General features: G+C 44.0%; 1 protein-coding gene across 1 annotated transcript in view; it reads right to left on the reverse strand.

The window, feature by feature from the left end:
• Positions 1-275: 275 nt before the first annotated feature.
• The window catches only part of klf7a (Kruppel-like factor 7a), a 48,597-nt gene continuing 28,342 nt past the window's right edge, over positions 276-20,530 (reverse strand). The window contains exon 2 of the mRNA XM_037696302.1: positions 276-908. Within this exon, the coding sequence (XP_037552230.1) occupies positions 276-908 (633 nt within the window). The remainder of the gene's footprint in view (positions 909-20,530) is intronic.

A 20,530-nucleotide genomic window follows, 5' to 3' on the forward strand; every position in this document is an offset into this window, starting at 1 on the left:
GAAGGCTGAATAGTCAAAGATAATTTGAACAATTACTATAAAAAATTATAAAAACATTTAGAACTCAATTGTTTTTACCATTTGTATTGGCAAAAGTAATAATATACCCAATTTAATAAATTGCCATGAAAGACACCACACAAAAAAATCTTAATCTCTGGGACTGAACATACAAATCTCAAATATCTGACTGGTATTCTTGAAACAAACTGGATTAAAACATTGTGAATTGTTCAGTCCACTATAGCTACTACAACTTTATTAAAAAAAAATGTTTATTTCTTACCCGTATGTGTCCTCTGGTGTGCCTTTAAGTGGGAGCTCTTGGTGTACACCTTCCTGCAACCATTGAACTGGCAACGGTGAATCCTCTTCTTGTTCTCTGGTAGATCTCCAAGCACACATGCTGCCCCCTCATCTTCGTCCTTCATCTGGACAGGAAGTGCATGTCCTGCCACCAGCTGGGCCGCGCTAAGCCCCACCTTCCTGGCCACCAGCTTCAAAGTGAGCGTCCCATCAGCCGTAGCCGTCAATGTCTGGTTGGGTTTGTTGAGGTGTCGGCCCAGTTCTGGCGAAGACGGCGGAGTCAGGGAGGTGACGGCACTCAATTGAGCCTGGTGGACCCCTTCTAGCCCCTCTGCATTTTCCAGCTCCTGTCCTTTGGGTTTGAGGACCCGTGTCATTATGCCAGAGGAAGGTACATTCTGCCGTGCGTGGCACATGATCATTGAAGGTGGACTTGGAGGGTCCTGAAGGTGGGGCAGGCTTGGGAGCAGGGAGTCTGTCAAATCTTCCTCGCCATCTTCCTTTAGGTAGGCTGGAGTAAGGAGGCCATCAAGGTCCTGGTCAAAAAGCTCAGAGAGACGTTTGGGCTCTGTCTGCAGATAACGCTCCAATTCCAGGCAGGTCTAGGGGAGATAAAACAATTTTAGATTCATTTCAGGCAAGTTTACACCTTTAGGCCTATGTACCTATGATCCCTTATGTCCCACTTAACTATTCCCATCAGATCATCTGTAATGCCTTTATATGCTGAGGAAAGAAAATGTCCAAGATGCTGTTTTCTGAGGCAAGCAGTCACTATGTGCAGCTGTCATACGCAAAGACAGTCAACAAGATGGCTGATTAAATACTGATTGATTGCAACCGAGGCAGCACGGAATCATAGTGGGGCAAGAAAAGTCCTAAGCTCCTACCAAGCAACATTTTATAGAGCTCGGACGAACCATGTGTGTGCCAGTCTTCACTGAGCCGAGATAGGAAGATTTATTCAGCTGTGGTTATGGTCTGCTTCATCCCCATTACTCCAAACACCTCTCCCTGCAGAGAGAAAATAAAAGGCTGCATCCCTTATTTGTGTGAACTGGCATCCTGAGAAGTCTATTACTTTACTACACGCTGGCAAGCTTCTAAGCAGCGAGGAACTGGTGCGGGAAAGAGACACTCCATGTCCAAGGATGAAGCTATTATGTTTGAACGGACGGCACCGGTTTGATCCCAAGGATCGCCGTGTTTCGCTTGTAGCCACTAACCCATTTTGACAGCTGAGATGGAGGCTAGCGGCTCCGCTGGGTGCGTACAACTTGCTGCTTCATTTGTGTGTAAATAGGCACTGACAGAGAGTAGCTAGTTTCATTATCAGAAATAAGGTTGCACAGACTGAACACATCAGAGACATTTACAATCTTACAGCTCCACACTTTCCTTGTTTGCACCTTCTAAAAATAGGCCGGCGTCTGTTGCTAAGGGTGTGCGATTTCTCCTCTAAGCCATTTCTTTCTAGGAACAAAAAGGATGTTGAGTGTGCACAATGTTATTTGTAATGAAATCAAATTAAAAAGCTGCTCAGGACTGCTTCTACTGTGGGAAGCGAAGATAACGTTTCATGCGTTTTTATTTTGCTGCACACCTCCATGCCTTGGTTTTCCTGTAATGGTTTAAAGAAGACTTCTTTCCTGCACCCCAGTATCTACCAGTATCTACCAGTCTACTGTTTCTATGCTAGCTTTAGACAATGAGTTCTGAATTAAATAAGGGGAACCTTTTCTTCTTCATTCCTACTTTCAGAGCATACTTTGGTATTACAGTGTAGAGACCTACGAAGGGTGCAAAGTAGAGTAGAAAAACACATATCTGTTGAAAAGATTGTCAATATATTTAGGGAAGGGAAGTCTGAGATTGTCATCATTGTATGTTCTCATACAATGGCAAAATTAGTTCTCTGCATTTAACTCATCACATGTGAGATACACCCAGGTGGAGCAGTGGGCAGCTACCTAAGTGCCCGGGGAGCAATTGGAGATTAGGGGTTTTGCTCAAGGACATCACGACATGTGGGAATGGATGGGAGTTGAACCACGGCTTTATGGTCCCAAGTCGGCTGCCCTGCCTCTACCCCATCTCCTTTTCGTCACTCTTTTCTTTACCATTCTGCCTAACCATAGATCGATTTCTAAAATTCAGCCTTTTCTTGAGTATTTCCTTTTTTACTGCCCCGCCGTCTACCCAGGTGAGGACTAATTATCTTCTAAAACCAGCCATTTGAAGGAGATTTTATTCAGCAAAATGCTGAGGGCTGCAAACCAAGGTGTGTGTGTGCAAAGTAGTTCAAGGGAGCAGAAAAGAGGATATAAGAAGATAAGTGAAAGAAAGTGGCAGCAAAGAAGAGGGGTGGGGGGTGGAAGACAAGTGATGGAAGGACAAGTAGGCAGAGGAGTGCAGAGAGTGAAGGCAGGTCTTGACTTCATTTTCTCTGTGGGGCGGTGGGGGTTGGGTGGAAGGCAAAGGGGGGTGGGGGGCAAATCCTTTTTGGAAGTGTGACATTTGGCATAACAGGATCCTGTCAGCAGGCAAGCCACAGGCCTTACACACAGGAAAGGAGGATGGTACAGGGTAAATGTTAGGTTGCGACCATCAGAGATGTGCTCGGATGCCGTGTGTATGAACAGACAGACAGTGTAGCTACAAGTGAGTGTTCAGGCTGAATGAAAGAGGCTCTGGGTGAGTAGGTGGCAGGTATGACAGGCTTATTGTGTGCTCTTTTCTTTCTTTTGTCTTTCTTCGGATTTTCCCCATTGAGGCCCTTTCCTCCATACTTTCCTTCCTCTAGGTAACATTATCAAAGAGAAGGTCATGCAGCTGATCAGCTGTTCCTGTGAGCTCTACGTGTAGTGATGGGGGTGTATGTACCATTTATAATTATGCAAGTTTGACTGCATATGCACATAATTTGGCAAGTGTATGTGAGCATAATTGTGAAGTTCTTGAGTGTTTCTGCAAACACCTACGTGCATGCATAAACATGTCTTTTTGCTGGTTTCATGGCTTCAAGTGGGCAATGTGCAACTGTGTGGGGGCAAGACATTAGGTGCCAAAACATGGCACAATGGTCAAGATAAAGGAATGCACACAGCCTAAGTCCATTTGGACAAGCGCCGATCTGGAGACTCACCATCGATTGGCCACGCACAAAGCCAGGGTTCATTTCCTAAAGGGCTTTTGGGATGAGTTCTTTATGCCAGCCAAGAAAAGCTGAGACAATCCAGTGGCTGCTCAAGCAGCCACACATCCTGCAGCATAAAGGAAATCTTTGTGGCATTGGCTCGACCAATGATTCATTTAAAAACACTTGCCAACATGATAGCCTCACTTCACTGACATGAGTGTGCAATAAAAGCTAAGGATTTAGCTGTTAAATATATGCTATTTCATCTTGCTGCATTCTCTAGCTTTCTAGCACTAAAGAACATTAACAGTAGAGTTTTTATTAAGAATTCAATGTTTTTAAGAACTTTTCGCAAAGAGCCTCTCAAATATTGCAGTTTCTAACATCAAGCAACTGTTTGTGGTTTAATAGATGGACAACCAACAAAAATAGTTTAGACTTTTTGAATTTTTTTTTTTTAGAAAGTTGAGTATTTGGAAATACAGCAACAATGTAAAAGTTAAATCAAGTTCAAGTCAAATTTATTGTCATTTCTATCACGTGGTACATGAGGTGGAATGAAATTATCAGGGTCCCAGTTAATCCCAAAAATAGCAAAATATAAAGTATAAAAATAAACAGTAAATAAGTATCTAAGATATAAACTAAGATAAATGCTAAAAGAACGCCAAATGGTACGTTAAAAGATCTAACATATACACTACGCACTAAATCAATACAGCGTAACAATAACAGCATGAACATGAGTCTGCAGTGAGCAGATGGGTATGAAGGAATCCAGCAGCATGAAATAATCACACAGAAACTATTAGATTGTGTAGCCCATATATGATGCAACAAGAAAATGAGACTATAAAATCATTTACACAATAAATTATAACATCACAGTTATCTATGAACTTAAGAAAAAATAACTGAAGTACATTTTCTACTGAATAAACTTCATGGCACAGTGGCCAAGGTTGATGGGGAATTGAGCCCAATAATGCAGACTCAACTAACCCTAACCCTAACCCTAACTTTAATAAAGAAACTAAAGAAAAGGTGGGCATGGCAGCAACAATTAACATGGACTGAGAAAACACAAGGAGTCTCAAAATGAAGCTTAAGCAATGCTAAACTTAAAATGGCATGGGAACTGAGGGCATAAAAAGGCTAAAGGCATGAGGGATCTGGAAAAAACAACAACTCTGAAACACATACAAAAACAACCACAAAAGAAAATGATATAAAATTAACCAACTAATAAAATAACTAACAATAACAAGCCAAAAGACACGGGCCCCGACAGCTCCAATGTACTCAAATCTTTTTTTATCAACAAGTTTATAACTAAAAATAAGTAAGTATCTTCCAGCTGCTCCCTTCTTCAGGGGTCGCCAAAGCAAGCAAACTCACATAAAATATTTGGCAATTTGTTTTACGTCGAACGCCCTTCCTGAAGCAACCAGGGCTCGGACCCGCAAGACCGTGGCAATGACCACCAAGATACTTAAGCCCAAAGTTTATAACTAAAAATATAAACATAAATTTAGGAATGTTAAAAACGGGGGCGGCATGGTGGTGTAGTTGGTAGAGCTGCTGCCCTTCAGTGACAAGGTCACCAGATCGAATCCCAGTTGGGGGCCATTCTGGGTGAATTTTCCTTTTTCTCTCCATGCATGACTTTTTTTTCTCCGGGTAATCCAGTTTCCTCTCACAGATCAAAAACATGCATGTTAGGCTGATTGGTAACTCTAAATTGTCCCTAGCTGTGAGTGAGTGAGAGAGAGTGAACGTTTGTTTGTCTCGTTTGTCTCCATGTGGCCCTGTGATGGATTAGAGACCTGTCCAGGGTGTCCCCTGCCTCTCGCAAAGTGGCTGCTGGATATGGGCACCAGTGACCCCCATGACCCAAAAAGGAAGAAGCGGGTAAAAGATAATGGATGGATGGATAATAACATAGGCTATAAGTGGTCTAAACCTAGCCTGAGATATGACCGTCACAGCTTGGTACACCATCCAGTGCTTACTGGGTAGCACTGTCTCAAATCTAACATGGAAAGTTGTTAATTTCTTAGAAATAAAGACAGCAATATTCCAGAATAATTTCATTTTGCAGTTGCAATTATAGAGGCAATCTCGGACCAAGAATAAATGCAAGATTGAGGTGTAAATCTGGGCACTTATTGTGCCATCGAAGTGTGTGATTAAACACTCAGTTTAAGTTGTCACAAATGACTCATCATCTAAAGCACTTTATTTTTATAGGATAATCAAATTTTTGACAACCGCTGATTGAGACTTTCAACATGACCAATCAGTAGAATACCCCTGACAGTGAAATGGCTTATCATTAAGAATAAATGGCCCTTTTCACAACTGTTTTTCTTTTCTTTATTTATTTTTTACTTGTAAAGGCAAAAGTTTTAAACACGGTTATTAAAACTTTAATAATGACCATTTAGGTGCAGCACAAAACACCAGCTTCATGAACGTCGAGCACATAAATGATCATTAATTTTATTATTTGCACTTGCACCTGCTTGACTGTGGCCAGTCGAAGTGTCCAAGACAAAAGGTCTATCTAAATAAATTAGGAAAGGCTTGGTTGGGTGGAACCTATTTGGATCTTGTATACATCCCTAGTCAGTTTTCTGGCTATGTCTTATGGAAATGCAATGCAATTTCCTGTGGGATCAATAAAGTTCTATCTTATCTTATCTCTTATCTTAAATGGTTAAGCAGTAAAAGGTAATACTCAATCAGGTCAAATCTGAAAATGACATAAGTTTGAGGCAAGAAAATATGCGTTATTTCTTTATTTCATCATTTAAATTTATATGGCTACAACTAATGATGCCGTAAATAACCTAAAGGATGAAGTCAGTTTGTTGTTTCTAATGTTCTAGAAAAAATGTTCTAGAAAAAAATCTGTAAGTAATTTCTGGCCAAAATTGAAAGACTGAATTAAGCAACAATTTAACAATTGCTGATCGTTTTCAGCTGTCTTCAGTTTGCTTTTGCTTAGGGCTGGCTTGCAATAGAAGACCAGCTTGTTACACTCTATAACCTATGTATATGATGTTTGAAAGGACATTTGAAAAACTTTGAGTGTGAAGACAATCATGATGCTGCTAGGCTCTTAGTAGGCTACTTGCTAGTGTCAATTGGGCTCATTGGGGTTGTAGCCCTGATTTTAAATCTTGAGAACCCAGCCAAGTTAGTGCATGCAGGACACATACCTTAGATCATCCACCACTACTGCCAACTCGCTCTACCCAGAAAACGGATACACTGCCAGTTATGAAAAAAAAACTCCTACTACAACCTCACTAAAGAATAATTCTGCTAGCTCAAAATCCTCTAAAAACAGTCTAGCTCTGTGACAGCGGTTTTGAAAGTTAGGTTCAGAACACCAAGTGAGTGTTCTTATGTAATCCCTAGGCCATGGATAGGTTGGCCATCCGTTGGCCATGGATGTTGGCCATCCATAGGTCATGGATAGGTTGGCCGTCCCTAAGCCATGGATAGGTTGGTCATCCCTAGGACATGGATAGGTTGGTCATCCCTAAGCCATGGATAGGTTGGTCATTCATAGACCATGAATAGGTTGGCCATCCCTAGGCCATGGATAGGTTGGCCAGTCCCTAGGCCATGGATGTTGTGGGTTGGAAGGTAAAAAATTTGGGAACCACTTATCTAGGAGGTGTTTTTGCAAATGATCTTCAAAGAACATCCACATTCTGGCTCATTTTTTACACCAAAGAGTGGTGGCGCAGAGGTTAGAGAAGTGAACCTGTGATTAGAAGGTCGCCAGTTCAAATCTTCCTTTCGACCAAAACATCAAAATGTTGGTGGAAAAGTTGAAACACCCACATCTGCCTCTGTGGGCTGCGGTGGAAGAAGGGAGCAGTCAAAAGAGGGGTGAATGACAGTTCGGTAGGCAGGGTGCTCGGTTCTGTTGACAGGGCAAGGCACCATACTTGGATAATGGTAAGGGAAACACTGCTAATCTTACACCCATTGATACATGACAATGCATATTCACTTTAAAGTGCAGCCCTTTAGCACACAGAAATAAGCATTTCAATTTTCTAGATAAATATATGTTTTAGCTGTCATTGTATTAATTGAGCTAAGTTATCTTTGATTCAAAATGTATACAAACATGAACAGAAGTGCTAGAAAATGCATAGAAATACATTGAGCTCACATACACAAATATAGAAAGATATAGAGAAAATGCCCCAAAATATTCTCTGATCATAGAGTTATGCAATCTGTGAAACAAATTTGATTCACTCATTGCAATCTCATTACTTCTCCTCCTTCCATCTCATCTTATCCCCCCTTCTTCCAAAGGGCCCTTTTCCCTGGCAGTTGATCCTCTCTCCCCACCGCCTCCCTTCACATTTGGCCCGCGCCGAACCGCCTGCCACCACCATCAAAGCACATGCTGCCTCCCAACTGTTAGCTCCCCGCTACGTGGCTAATAAAAAAGCCTGGGTTATAAATATGAACAGAGGAGCATGCATATGCCCTAAAGGAAGGTCCAAAACACCACTAAACAGATAAATGTAATGGGGTGGATACGGCTCATTAATTTTAGGATGATCATGTTTGGTTTTTACAGATACTGTGATGGAGACAAGGTGCTATGAATAAAATTTAGTGTTCATGCTAGCAGGGTTGAATAGTGCTGGACTATAAGGGGCCCTGAGCAGGAAGGGGCCCATGCACCACTATTGTTGAACACATGCAAATTGGGGGTGGGATGCTGTCACATCTTTTAAAAGAAGACATATGATTGCTTGCAGCACCTTTTTTTGTGGGGTAGCATGATTTGGATTCAATTTTTTTCCGTCCGACCACAAATAGTTTAAAATAAAGCATTTTGTCGTGATTTTACATAAACTTTTTTGTCTTCCTAATAAGTTATTTAACTATAAAACTTTTGTTTTAAACAAAAGACAATAACTGTCAGAACATATATAGAAAATCTCACTAAATTAACAATAAAATACCTTTAGAGCTATGACTTAAAGTCCAGAGTCCTGATGTCATAAACAAATTAAAAGTGTTCATTAAGATTGACATGGATTAACCATTGTCTCATTAAAGAAATATATTAAGGATGATCCGCAGCTACTTGTTCTTCTTCTTCTTCTTTTGGATGCTCCCTTCTTTAGGGGTCGCCACAGTGAACTAAGTCATACGAAGTCTTGGCAATTGTTTCTACACCGGATCCCCTTCTTGACGCAACCACAGACCACCGAGCTACCACAGCCCTCTGTGTGGAGCAGAGAGCTGCTATAGGGTGTCAAAGGGAGCAGATGGTGGGGGTTAAGGGCCTTGCTCAGGGGCCCAGAGTGGGGCAAATGAGGGTGGAGGCAGGTGTGGGTGTTTCACCTTTCCCACCCACATTTTGATGTTGTTGGTCCGGGGAGTTGAACCTTTCGATCACAGGCCACCTTCTCTAGCCTCTGCGCCACCACTCCCCCCACAATGATTCACAGCTACTATCACAACAACATTAGCTCTTGCTCAGAAAGCAACCAGAAATACTTATTTCTCAGATTGATTCTTCTATCGTATCTGTAAAACATGTTAGAGGTAGTATCATCATTTGGGTCCGTTTTGCTGATTTATTGAACCATAAATTTAAATGATAAACGTTTGTCAACGACAACTGTCTTTTCTCATTTGACTCATTCTTTTACTTTAGCAAGTGTCTTTAATTTGTCCCACAAAATGAAAAACATTCCTTTGTTGTCGACACAGATCACTTCCTTCAGTTGTTTCTGTGGCAGGAGTTTCCGTCTGCATTTTAAAAGTCAAAAACCTTCATGTCTTGGAGGAATTTAAATTCTCTCCTCAGCAGCTTTTGTGTCCCGTCTTTTGTTGTTTCACATTCAAATGACTTTCTGTTTGTTGCCTGTGCGTTTTCATTTAATACCTTTGGTCACAGAAAATACGACAGCCTTGGATTCCGTTCATGGGGTGTCAAGGCATTACCGCCGTTACATCAGCTCTGATTAAAATCCCTTTGAGAAATTAATCACAGTTTTACCCTACAGGTAGGTAACAATCATATCAGCTCTGACATCAATATTCTCTCCTGCACCCAACCGGCTAACCAAACTGTCTTATCGTTTCGCCTATTCTTCTGATTTTATTTTTATGGCACGCTGTTGCGCTTTACTGACTTTGTTTATAGTCATCTTTATTATTGCAGCTTGTAATTCAGAGCACACGGTTGACACATTTATCGAGGTAAAAGTTTGGCTTTGGTTCCGCGTGTGTGTATATGTGAGTGTGTTCATGTGCATTTGTGTGTTATACCCTGCTGGTGCACGTTATTGGGTCTGCGTCTCCCATTGATCTGCTGTGTCGGGCCAAGCCATCACTTTGAGGTGACAGCTAAATGACCGGTAGCCCAAGGCAGTGGCCAGCTCGGCAAGTGCCTTTGTGTGTTTGTGTGCGTGTTTGCATTGCGCCGCCTAATCGATACAAAATGATACCAAGCAGGAGCTCATCAGCGGTGGCCGTCGCAGCTGACAGAGACTGTAATCTATAGCTTTACTGAGCAATACTTACACGGCACCCCCGCTGCTACATCCACACACAAAAAATCTCTAGAAAGCACAGTCTGGCTCCTAATCGCCCCTTTAGGCTTTTTGCTTTTTCTCCTAAGAAATCCCAGATTTTTAAGTCCTTGGAGGACAGCGTCATCTGCAGATTCCCAATGTACGGGAGGGGTGACCTGCCCTACAGGGCTGAAAGGAGGGGAATGGTGGGCAAACCTGTGAGAAGACACATCATTTTTCTAATCTGAATAGTATAGCGACCTTGCATCGCTCTGTTTTTCTCAATAGAGAAAGCAGCGGGGGGTGCTGAGTTTAGCCAGGAGGGATCTTGATACTCCTAATGGGGCTTCAAAGATGTGACGCAAAGAAAAGAAAAAGGGGGAGCGGGGCCACGAAGAGACAGTCGCTAAAGGGGAGATGCAATTCAGCTGCCAGGACAAGACAGATGAGTAAAAACAGGCTTTGGAACAAGCTGTGCTGAGAACTATACGTTTTTTTGGAGAAATTTTAAAGAGTGGCATTGCAACTAGACATCCATGGACCGCCATGTTTCCATGGTAGAGAAGTCTAAGTGTGCTAATAATCTTAGGATGTTGTGTGGGGCATTTTACCCATCGTAGAGTCGCCCATAGCAAATTGGACTTAGGTGAAAGGCAAGACAAAGAGCAGTTCAAAAGACCCTTGATAAAAAAATACGAGTCAACGTATTTGGCTCGGAGGCTCAACATGTTCCCAACCCAAAGTCAGGCATGGGGTTGGGGCCTGTGTGCAATTGTTTGGTGTCTTGACCATCATCTATGGGACCCTGGCCAAAACATTGCCTGAATCAGCTATGTGGGCATTTTTTTAAAGAATTATTGAAAAAGAAATTCAAGTGGCAGAAGAGGCTTGTTATCACACCATTATCCAAGGAGGGAACACCGCCCTGTCAACAGAACCAAGCGCCCTGACTAACAAACTGCCCCCACCCCCCAGTCGACAACTGATGGCACTTCTGTAGCGCTAAGTTAGTGGCATGCAATACAGACGCTAAAGCTAAAATGCTACAGAGGTAGTGTTCTAAGTCACTCACAGTGAGCTGCTTCCTTCAACCCCCCACCCCCGGTCGATAACTGTCAGCAAAAACAGCGCAACAAAGACGTGTTTATAGAAAACAACAAGAGCTCAGATATAATGAAAGTCAATGAGAGTTTTGTTGGACAATCTCTGCATTTTGTGGGGACTTTTTAGATGAAAGAAAAATCCTATAAAAGTAAGAGACATACAGAGTGAAAGAGGAGAGAATGCTACATTTCTATGTATAAATTGTGTAGGAAGTGTGAAGACTTAACATAAGGATTTTGCATGCATTTTGAAAATCAAAGACAGCTCAGAAGTTGTAGTGTGTGTGACATCATCACACTAAGTTGAACATTTAGAGCTAAAATACATGTAGATTACAACTTTCCTGATTAAACTTGAGTTGATGGTTTTATTGTGAATTATGCCATAGCTGTAGATCTACAAGGAGGGCAGGATTTTTTCACTTGTTGAGCTAAAATCCCATTGTTTTCAACAAAGACGAATCCATCCAAAGAAAGATTTATCTACCTGGATTATTGTACATGCATCAGGACCCAATGCTTCGTGTGTGCACATTTTCTTTATTTCACTAACTTTCACTAAACGTTACATTGCACACTATTTCTAATCAGTATGGGATGGATAACAGAAGTCCACCAGCCGGAGTGTAATGAGGGTGCTTCTGCGTTTGCACCTTTAATTACATTTCAGATTTCAAGAGAAGACGTTTCAAAGAGGAGTAAGAGATGAAGCAAACGCTAGACGCTGAAAATTAGAGGAAAGAAAACTGGGAGAAAGATGTGAGGCTGGAAATGCCACAGACAAGACACAGCCGCTCTCCTCATTGACTAACAGCTCCATCTCTCCAGGCATCCACCTAGCTTCAGATAACACACTACGGAAACAGCTTAATTACACACACGGCCTTATCAGACGACATTAGCCTCACGGTAATAATCAGCTCCTCCGTCAAAGCCTGGCAACGCAGCACCTTGAGGCAGCTTTACACAGAACGGGCTTCAGGCTGATAACAGCCACTGCCAGTTGTTAAATCACAATTTGCTGACGGAGTTAAGCGGAATAATGTGCGTTTGGTTGTAAAGCTGCCACCTCCGTTTATACACAGTCAATTTTGGTTTGAATGGGCGCACAACAGGGATCTGAAGTCGTTGCAAGCACCATATTCTGCTTCACGTACATTATTTTAGTTTTTAAGCCCAGTTTTAGAGCCAAGTTTAGGCTGATCGTTTTAGAGCTACCCACTAATCCCTCCTGTTCCAGGGGGTTTACGTGACACGTGCGAGCGTGTTTGTGTGTGATCTTCAATGCACCTTTCTTCTGCCAGGAAAACCGCAATAATGGAGCACTCGGAGTGCAACAAAACCTTGTGACCTCTGCTTAATGGAGCAGAGAGACATTTCCCGTCGCTTACTCCGAGTAGACACAACAGAAAGGAACACATCCACATCAACCTGACACTACTGAGACCTCCCTTCCATCTTACCTTAGTACTACACTGACTCAATGCAAAGGGAATCACATAAAATATGGTCCGACCACTCACAGTCACTGTTGGAAGATAAAACCATGATTCAATGTGCAGTTGGTTCTCAGAGAATGTGTTGTGAATGACTTGCACCAACGGAAAACCAAATTTTACTTGAATAACTATCAAACTGGCTGATTTGTTGCCATTTTTGTGTTTGGTAAGTTCATTCGGTTATAGAATCCATGTTTAATAGGGTTGACGCCAAACGTTAACCACTTTAGCTGTAGAACCAGTGATTGCTTTCTAAGAGTATCAGTCAAGTCTGTGCAAGGAGTCACACGATTTTGCAATAGTCCTTATGAACAATATAAAGGTTGAAACAATAAATTATGATTATATTGATAACACTAATAGCCCCAAAGCTACCATCATATATATTAGCTCTGGAGCTAAAACTAAAGCTGATTCATTTCTCCATTCTCCTGTCTGTCAACGCACTCCGGTTCAAATCAAAGGGCTGAATGTCAGATAATGTCCAAAACTACCATTCAAGTTGACTGGAGCTTGCACCAGAGCAGCTGGTCTACATCATTTACCCAGAATGCATTGGAGCAGAATGTGTGTCAATATATCGTAAGAACTAAACAGCCTACGTTATTTTTACGATCTTGTTTGCATAGCTGAAGAAATTGTTGATCAAATCAGGTATGTTGTTCCAAGGAGTCGAGGATCCCTTTAAGCATTTCATACAGCCTATGTCAAATAAAAAAAGAGACTTTGTGACTTTACCAACTTTACAATAACTGCGGCCACATTGATATAATACAACCCTACATGTTTTCCTTTAAATGCCTGAAGTCGTTTGACAAGTAAACAGATTAAACTTGCGAGGATCTGCCGACCTTGAGAGTGATACAGACCTTATTAAGAGGTTCTGGTCTTGGAATACAACAAGTGCACTGCATATAAAGACCTCTACTGCTTCATCTTAATAGCTTGTGACAAAGTGTGGAAAATGTCTTTGTTCTGGTATTAAGTCGAGGGTAGGAGAGGTGAGGGTGAAATGGGATCAAGAGAGCAAAAAGACGCATCTCAAGAATGATAGAGAGGAGGATGAGATAGAAGCAAAGGAGAAGAATAGTAGCTCGCAGAGGATGGATGTGGTGGTAAGAGGTGGGGGGGGGGGTATAATCCTAACGACTGGAGCCATGTTGCACTCGCTGGGGAGGAGAACTCTGTCTCTCCTTAACTGGATTTGGGTGAGCTGCTGTTTATCGGCGTACGAGTCGCCAAGCGGTCCCTCTCAGCTGTCAAAACCATCCTAATCTAATCAGGGGCCAGTTGAGCTTTTTGCTTCCAGAGCGGCATATTGGTCATGTTTGTGTGTCTGTCTGAATGAGCCAGACCATGAAAGTGTGTGTGAGGTTTACGGATAAAAGGGGGTCGGCAGCATCAGTGGTTTTACACCAGGGTTAGCAGCTTGTGGCAGGATTTGGGGGAGTCTGTGCTCCGGATGTAGGGAACCCATTGTGTGCGGCAGGCTGGCTAATCTTCATTACCGCACACACTGACGCGTTGAAAGAATGGGGCCTTGGCTGGAAAAGGCATGGAGAAACAAAAGGGTGGCAGACCGCAAAACTGAGGGGTAGATAAAGGGAACAGCAAAGTGGAAAAACTCTACTTCCTCCTTGGGTCTGAAATGAATGCTCAATCTCAACCACAAAGCATGAGATACAACTCTGTCTGAAAAGAGCAAATTCATTCAGTTCATGTCAGGAAACAAAAGGCAGCTTTGTTTTCAGCCATGTTTACCTCGTTTTTACCACACACGTGTCATTACCCCACTGAATTTCTTGGTTAGCTAAATAGCATAGCTATGTCAATTTGAATAACCTTAACAAATAAAGCATACTATGGCAGATTTGGAATCTGACCTGACTTGACCTCTGAATTAGACTATAACAAGTAAAGATAAAGAAACCCTTATTGGGTGTAGAATAATAGGTGGCTTCCATGCATTTGCATGGGAAGCAGTGCATTGCGAAGCAGTGCATTGCAAAGCAATGCACTACTTTCCTATGCAATGCAATGGCAGCCCCCAATAAGTCAGTGAAACTGAAAACAACTTGTATTAAGACGTTTAATTTTAGTAGGCACTATACATTTAATTTGGGTTTCTTAAAAACACATTAGTTGGTGCTAGCTAGCTAACACTAATAGCAGTTAGCACCATCTTGTTGCATCACACCACCAAAGCAGATTTTGGTTTGTCCTTTTTAACGCTACTCTTTGGTGGCTCAAATTCCACTCAATGGTTGCATAATTTTGCACACACATACAGTGTACACCTTTTTTGTGGTTATACACCAGTTTAAAAAAAACAATAATATATAAATTTTATTTGAATTTAAACTAAAAACTACAGCATTATTTTGACATCCTAATTGCTGGGTTAAAATGGTTGGATCATAGTTTGACAGTGAGCTTGGGTTCCTATAAAAAACATTAGTTAGCATTCCCTAGCTGATGCTAATAGAGATTAGCAACATCTGGCTAGCACCACGTAACCAAGACACATTTCAGGTTGTTATTTTAACTTCTTTAACAAATTAGTAATTTTAGAAATTTTAGAAAATTTTTAGAAAAATTTTAATTTTTAGAAAACTTAACCCAGTATACTAGGTCCAACTGATAATCCAAGCTGACCTTAAAACACCTAGTCCAAATTTGACCCAAATTACAAATTGGGTTGTTTCTAATCCAGAGGTTTTTAGTGTTTACAATACTGCTACAAGTGGTCAGCAAAATCACATTGTTTTTTGATTTTCCATCCATCCATCCATCCATTTTCTTCCGCTTATCCGGGGTCGGGTCGCGGGGGTAGCAGCCTAAGTAGGGAGGCCCAGACTTCCCTCTCCCCAGCCACTTGGGCCAGCTCTTCCGGGGGAATCCCGAGGCGTTCCCAGGCCAGCCGAGAAACGTAGTCCCTCCAGCGTGTCCTGGGTCTTCCCCTGGGCCTCCTTCCGGTGGGACGTGTCCGGAACACCTCACCAGGGAGGCGTCCAGAAGGCATCCTAAACAGATGCCCAAGCCACCTCAACTGGCTCCTCTCGATGTGGAGAAGCAGCGGCTCTACTCCGAGTCCCTCCCGGATGATCGAGCTTCTCACCCTGTCTCTAAGGGAGAGCCCAGACACCCTGCGGAGAAAACTCATTTCGGCCGCTTGTATCCGAGATCTCATTCTTTCGGTCACAACCCAAAGCTCGTGACCATAGATGAGGGTGGGAACGTAGATCGATCGGTAAATTGAGAGCTTCGCCTTTTGACTCAGCTCTCTCTTCACCACGACAGACCTGTACAGCGCCCGCTTCACTGCAGACGCTGCACCTATCCGCCTATCGATCTCACGCTCCATTTTTCCCTCATTCGTGAACAAGACCCCAAGATACTTGAACTCCTCCACTTGGGGTAGGACCTCCTCCCTGACCCAGAGAGGGCACTCTACCCTTTTCCGGCTCAAGACCATGGCCTCGGATTTGGAGGAACTGATCTTCATCCCGGCCGCATCGCATTCGGCTGCGAACCGCTCCAGCGAAAGCTGTAGATCACGATCTGATGAAGCCAATAAGACCACATCATCTGCAAAAAGCAGAGACGCAATTCTGAGGCCACCAAAACGGATCACCCTCAACACCTTGGCTGCGCCTAGAAATTCTGTCCATAAAAGTTATGAACAGAATCGGTGACAAAGGGCAACCTTGGCGGAGTCCAACTCTCACCGGGAACAAGCCCGACTTACTGCCGGCGATGCGGACCAGGCTCTGACACCGGTCATACAGGGACCTAACAGCCCGTATCAAAGAGCTCGGTACCCCATACTCCCAGAGTACCCCCCACAGGGCCCCCCGAGGGACGCGGTCGAAAGCCTTCTCCAAGTCCACAAAGCACATGTAGACTGGTTGGGCAAACTCCCACGCACCCTCCAGGACCCTGCTGAGAGTGTAGAGCTGGTCCAGTGTTCCACGGCCAGGACGAAAACCACACTGTTCCTCCTGAATCCGAGGTTCGACTATCCGACGGACCCTCCTCTCCAGAACCCCCGAATAGACCTTACCAGGGAGGCTTAAGAGCGTGATTCCCCTGTAGTTGGAACACACTCTACGGTCCCCCTTTTTGAATAGGGGGACCACCACCCCGGTCTGCCAATCCAGGGGAACTTCCCCCGATGTCCACGCAACATTGCAGAGTCGCGTAAGCCAACACAACCCTACAACATCCAGAGCCTTAAGGAACTCTGGGCGGATCTCATCCACCCCTGGGGCCCTGCCACCGAGGAGCTTTTTAACCACCTCGGTGACCTCAGCACCAGAGATTGGAGGGCCCGACCCAGAGTCCCCAGGCTCCGCTTCCTCAGTGGAAGACGTGCCGGTGGGATTGAGGAGGTCTTCAAGTATTCCGCCCACCGACCCACAACATCCCGAGTTGAGGTCAGCAGCAAACCACTCCCACTATAAACAGTGTTGGTGGCATACCGCTTCCCCCCCCTGAGACGCCGGATGGTGGACCAGAAACGTCTCGAAGCCGTGCGGAAGTCGTTCTCCATGGCCTCTCCGAACTCCTCCCATGCCAGAGTTTTTGCCTCAGCAACCACCCGAGCCGCATGTCGCTTGGACTGCCGGTACCCATCAGCTGCTTCCAGGGTCCCACAGGCCAAAAAGGCCCGATAGGACTCCTTCTTCAGCCTGACAGCATCCCTCACCGACGGTGTCCACCATCGGGTTCGAGGGTTGCCGCCCCGACAGGCACCGACAACATTGCGGCCGCAGCTCTGGTAAGCCGCCTCGACAATAGAGGCACGAAACATGGTCCACTCAGACTCAATGTCCCCCACCTCCCTTGGAACATGTTCAAAGTTCTCCCGGAGGTGGGAGTTGAAACTCCGTCTCACAGGAGACTCTGCCAGACGTTCCCAGCAAACCCTCACAATACGTTTGGGCCTACCAGGTCTGACCGGCATCCTCCCCCACCATCGGAGCCAACTCACCACCAGGTAGTGATCAGTTGACAGCTCCGCCCCTCTCTTCACCCGAGTGTCCAAGACATGTGGCCGCAGATCAGATGAGACGATGACAAAGTCGATCATCGAACTGCGGCCTAGGGTGTCCTGGTGCCAAGAGCACATATGGACACCCTTATGCTTGAACAAGGTGTTCGTTATTGACAATCCATGACGAGCACAGAAGTCCAACAACAGAACACCACTCTGGTTCAGATCAGGGGGGCCGTTCCTCCCAACCACACCCCTCCAGGTCTCACTGTCATTGCCCACATGAGCATTGAAGTCCCCCAGCAGAACAAGGGAGTCCCCAGAAGGTGCACTTTCCAGTACCCCCTCTAAGGACTCCAGAAAGGGTGGATAATCTGAACTGCCGTTTGGTGCATAAGCACAAACGACAGTCAGAACCCGTCCCCCCACACGTAGGCGGAGAGAGGCCACCCTCTCATTCACGGGGGTGAACCCCAATACACAGGCACCAAGTTGGGGGGCAATTAGTACGCCCACGCCTGCTCGGCGCCTCTCACCAGGGGCAACTCCAGAGTGGAAGAGTGTCCAGCCCCTCTCAAGGAAACTGGTTCCAGAGCCCGAGCCATGCGTAGAGGTGAGTCCGACTATTTCTAGCCGGAACCTCTCAGCCTCACACACCAGCTCAGGCTCCTTCCCCACCAGTGAGGTGACATTCCACGTCCCAATAGCCAGCTTCTGTAGCCGAGGATCAGACCGCCAGGGTCCCCGCCCTCGGCCACCACCCATCCCACATTGCACCCGACCCCTTTGGCCCCTCCCACAGGTGGTGAGCCCATGGGAAGGGGGACCCACGTCTCCTCTTCGGGCTGTGCCCGGCCGAGCTCCATGGGTAAAAGCCCGGCCACCAGGCGCTCGCCCACGTGCCCCACCTCCAGGCCTGGCTCCAGAGTGGGGCCCCGGTGACCCACGTCCGGGCAAGGGAACACTAGGTCCATTTGTGTTTTTCATCATAGGGGTGTGTTTGGGCTGCACTTTGTCTGGTCCCTCACCTAGGACCTGTCTGCCATGGGTGACCCTACTAGGGGCATAAAGCCCCTGACAGCATAGCTCCTAGGATCATTGGGACACTCAAACCCCTCCACCACGGTAAGGTGGCAGCCTTTTGATTTTTTATTTCTTAAACATATCAACTGAAGTATCGGTAATGGTTTTTCAGCAGTCAAAGGGTTTTAAAGTACTGGAGTACTTCAAGTTAGCTGAAAATAAAAGGGTTACCTTGGCTTACTAGTTACATTTCAAACGAAGACACACAAAGGTCAACACAAAATGTCAAGAAAAAAACAACATAAATGTGCTTTACTGATTAATTCACTTCGTGTAGTTTAAAAGGTTGCCTGTCTGCTAAGTTTTCAAGAGTAGAGCCTGAATCTATTTTTCAACTATGGGGAGCCTGAATAAAACTAAGACTGAAAAAATCACACTGAAGGGCTTAATGCTCAATTCCCATTTTTGTTTAGTTTCAATTTTTGTGGTAATTCAGGTGATTAAAATGCAGCCTCATCAGACTCCAGTGTAAGCCCTTAACAGTTCAGAGATGACCCACATGTGCAGAAGAAAATGTAACATCACATGCAGCACGCTGTATTTAAGGAAGTAAATATGGACGCTACACATCTAAAGAGACTAATCAGTGATTTATCACATTCATACACCGATGGGACACACATCAGAGGCAATGAGGGGTTCAGTGTCTTGCCCAGGGACTAGGCCTGTCACAATAATAAATTTTTCTGAGCGATTGTCTCAGAAATTATTGCGAAAAACTATATTTTTTTAAATTGGACAATAATTAGTAATTATTGTCAAATTTAAGAAGAAATGTTGATTAATTTGTTTTGAGTGTAGTACCTTTATTTGACCACCGGATGGCAGTATAAGACAGTTTGAACCAAAGGATGGCTAGTGAGGGAGCGAGCAGCGTGCCTCTTTAAGAAAAATGGGAGGGAGGCCCCTTGATGTGACATGGGCTGTCTCTCCCTCCTTTTTTTGGTTCTCAAAATGACGGACGCTCGGTGTGGTTTGAGCTCTTTAGCATAGCATTTTTCACACAAAGCTTTTAATAAAAAATCAGTACACAAGTTCTCAGCTTCTTTTTGCAGAGGAAAAACGACTTTTTACACTAAGGCATGGGTTTCAATCGTGAATTTTGGAGCTTCGACAAAACTGAGGTCTTTTCCCCGAGGTCAGCCTGCTAGCTTAGCTCGTAGCTAAACTTCTCAGCTTAGCTGCTTTTAATGACCCAAAAACATGATTTTGGATAGTTAAAACAGATTTTAAAGAAAAAAGAGAAAGGGAGGGGTCAGTGAAGAGCACCGGAGTTGAGCCTTTTGTCATCCGGTGTCTTCAGTAGAAAGAGAGAGACACGAAGAAACGATAAAGCCGATAAATGAAAATGAGGTCCATAATTTCTATTTATCATGTGATTAATTGATTGTTTTGTTTATCGCGACAGGTCTACCACGAACACTTTGGCACGTGACGGCTGGTAGTGTCGAACCCCAAACTCTTTCATTGGAGGACAATTGCTCTAACCACACAGCCACAGCCACCCCGGTAGGGGAAACACTGCACATTAGACTGTGTTACCAATTACATTATTAATATCTAAATCAAACAATTTGATTCATAATACATACAATTAATAAAAATAGTTCATATATAATAGAAATAAGCAAAGGCTAAGTTAACAGATGTTAAACTGAATTATTATATTTAAAATAAAACAACAAAGTCCATGCTCAATAATCCAGGTATACAATCCAACATTTTTCAGTCAGGTCATCTGGACAGTTTCTTTTTTTGTGCTAAAATGTTTCGCCTTCGATCCGGAAGGCGTCATCAGTCAAGGAAACACACAACACAAAACTGATTCTTCCCCC

This window comes from Nematolebias whitei, chromosome 23, assembly GCF_014905685.2.
Source record: "Nematolebias whitei isolate Nwh7 chromosome 23, NemWhi1, whole genome shotgun sequence".
Classification (NCBI taxonomy): domain Eukaryota; kingdom Metazoa; phylum Chordata; class Actinopteri; order Cyprinodontiformes; family Rivulidae; genus Nematolebias; species Nematolebias whitei.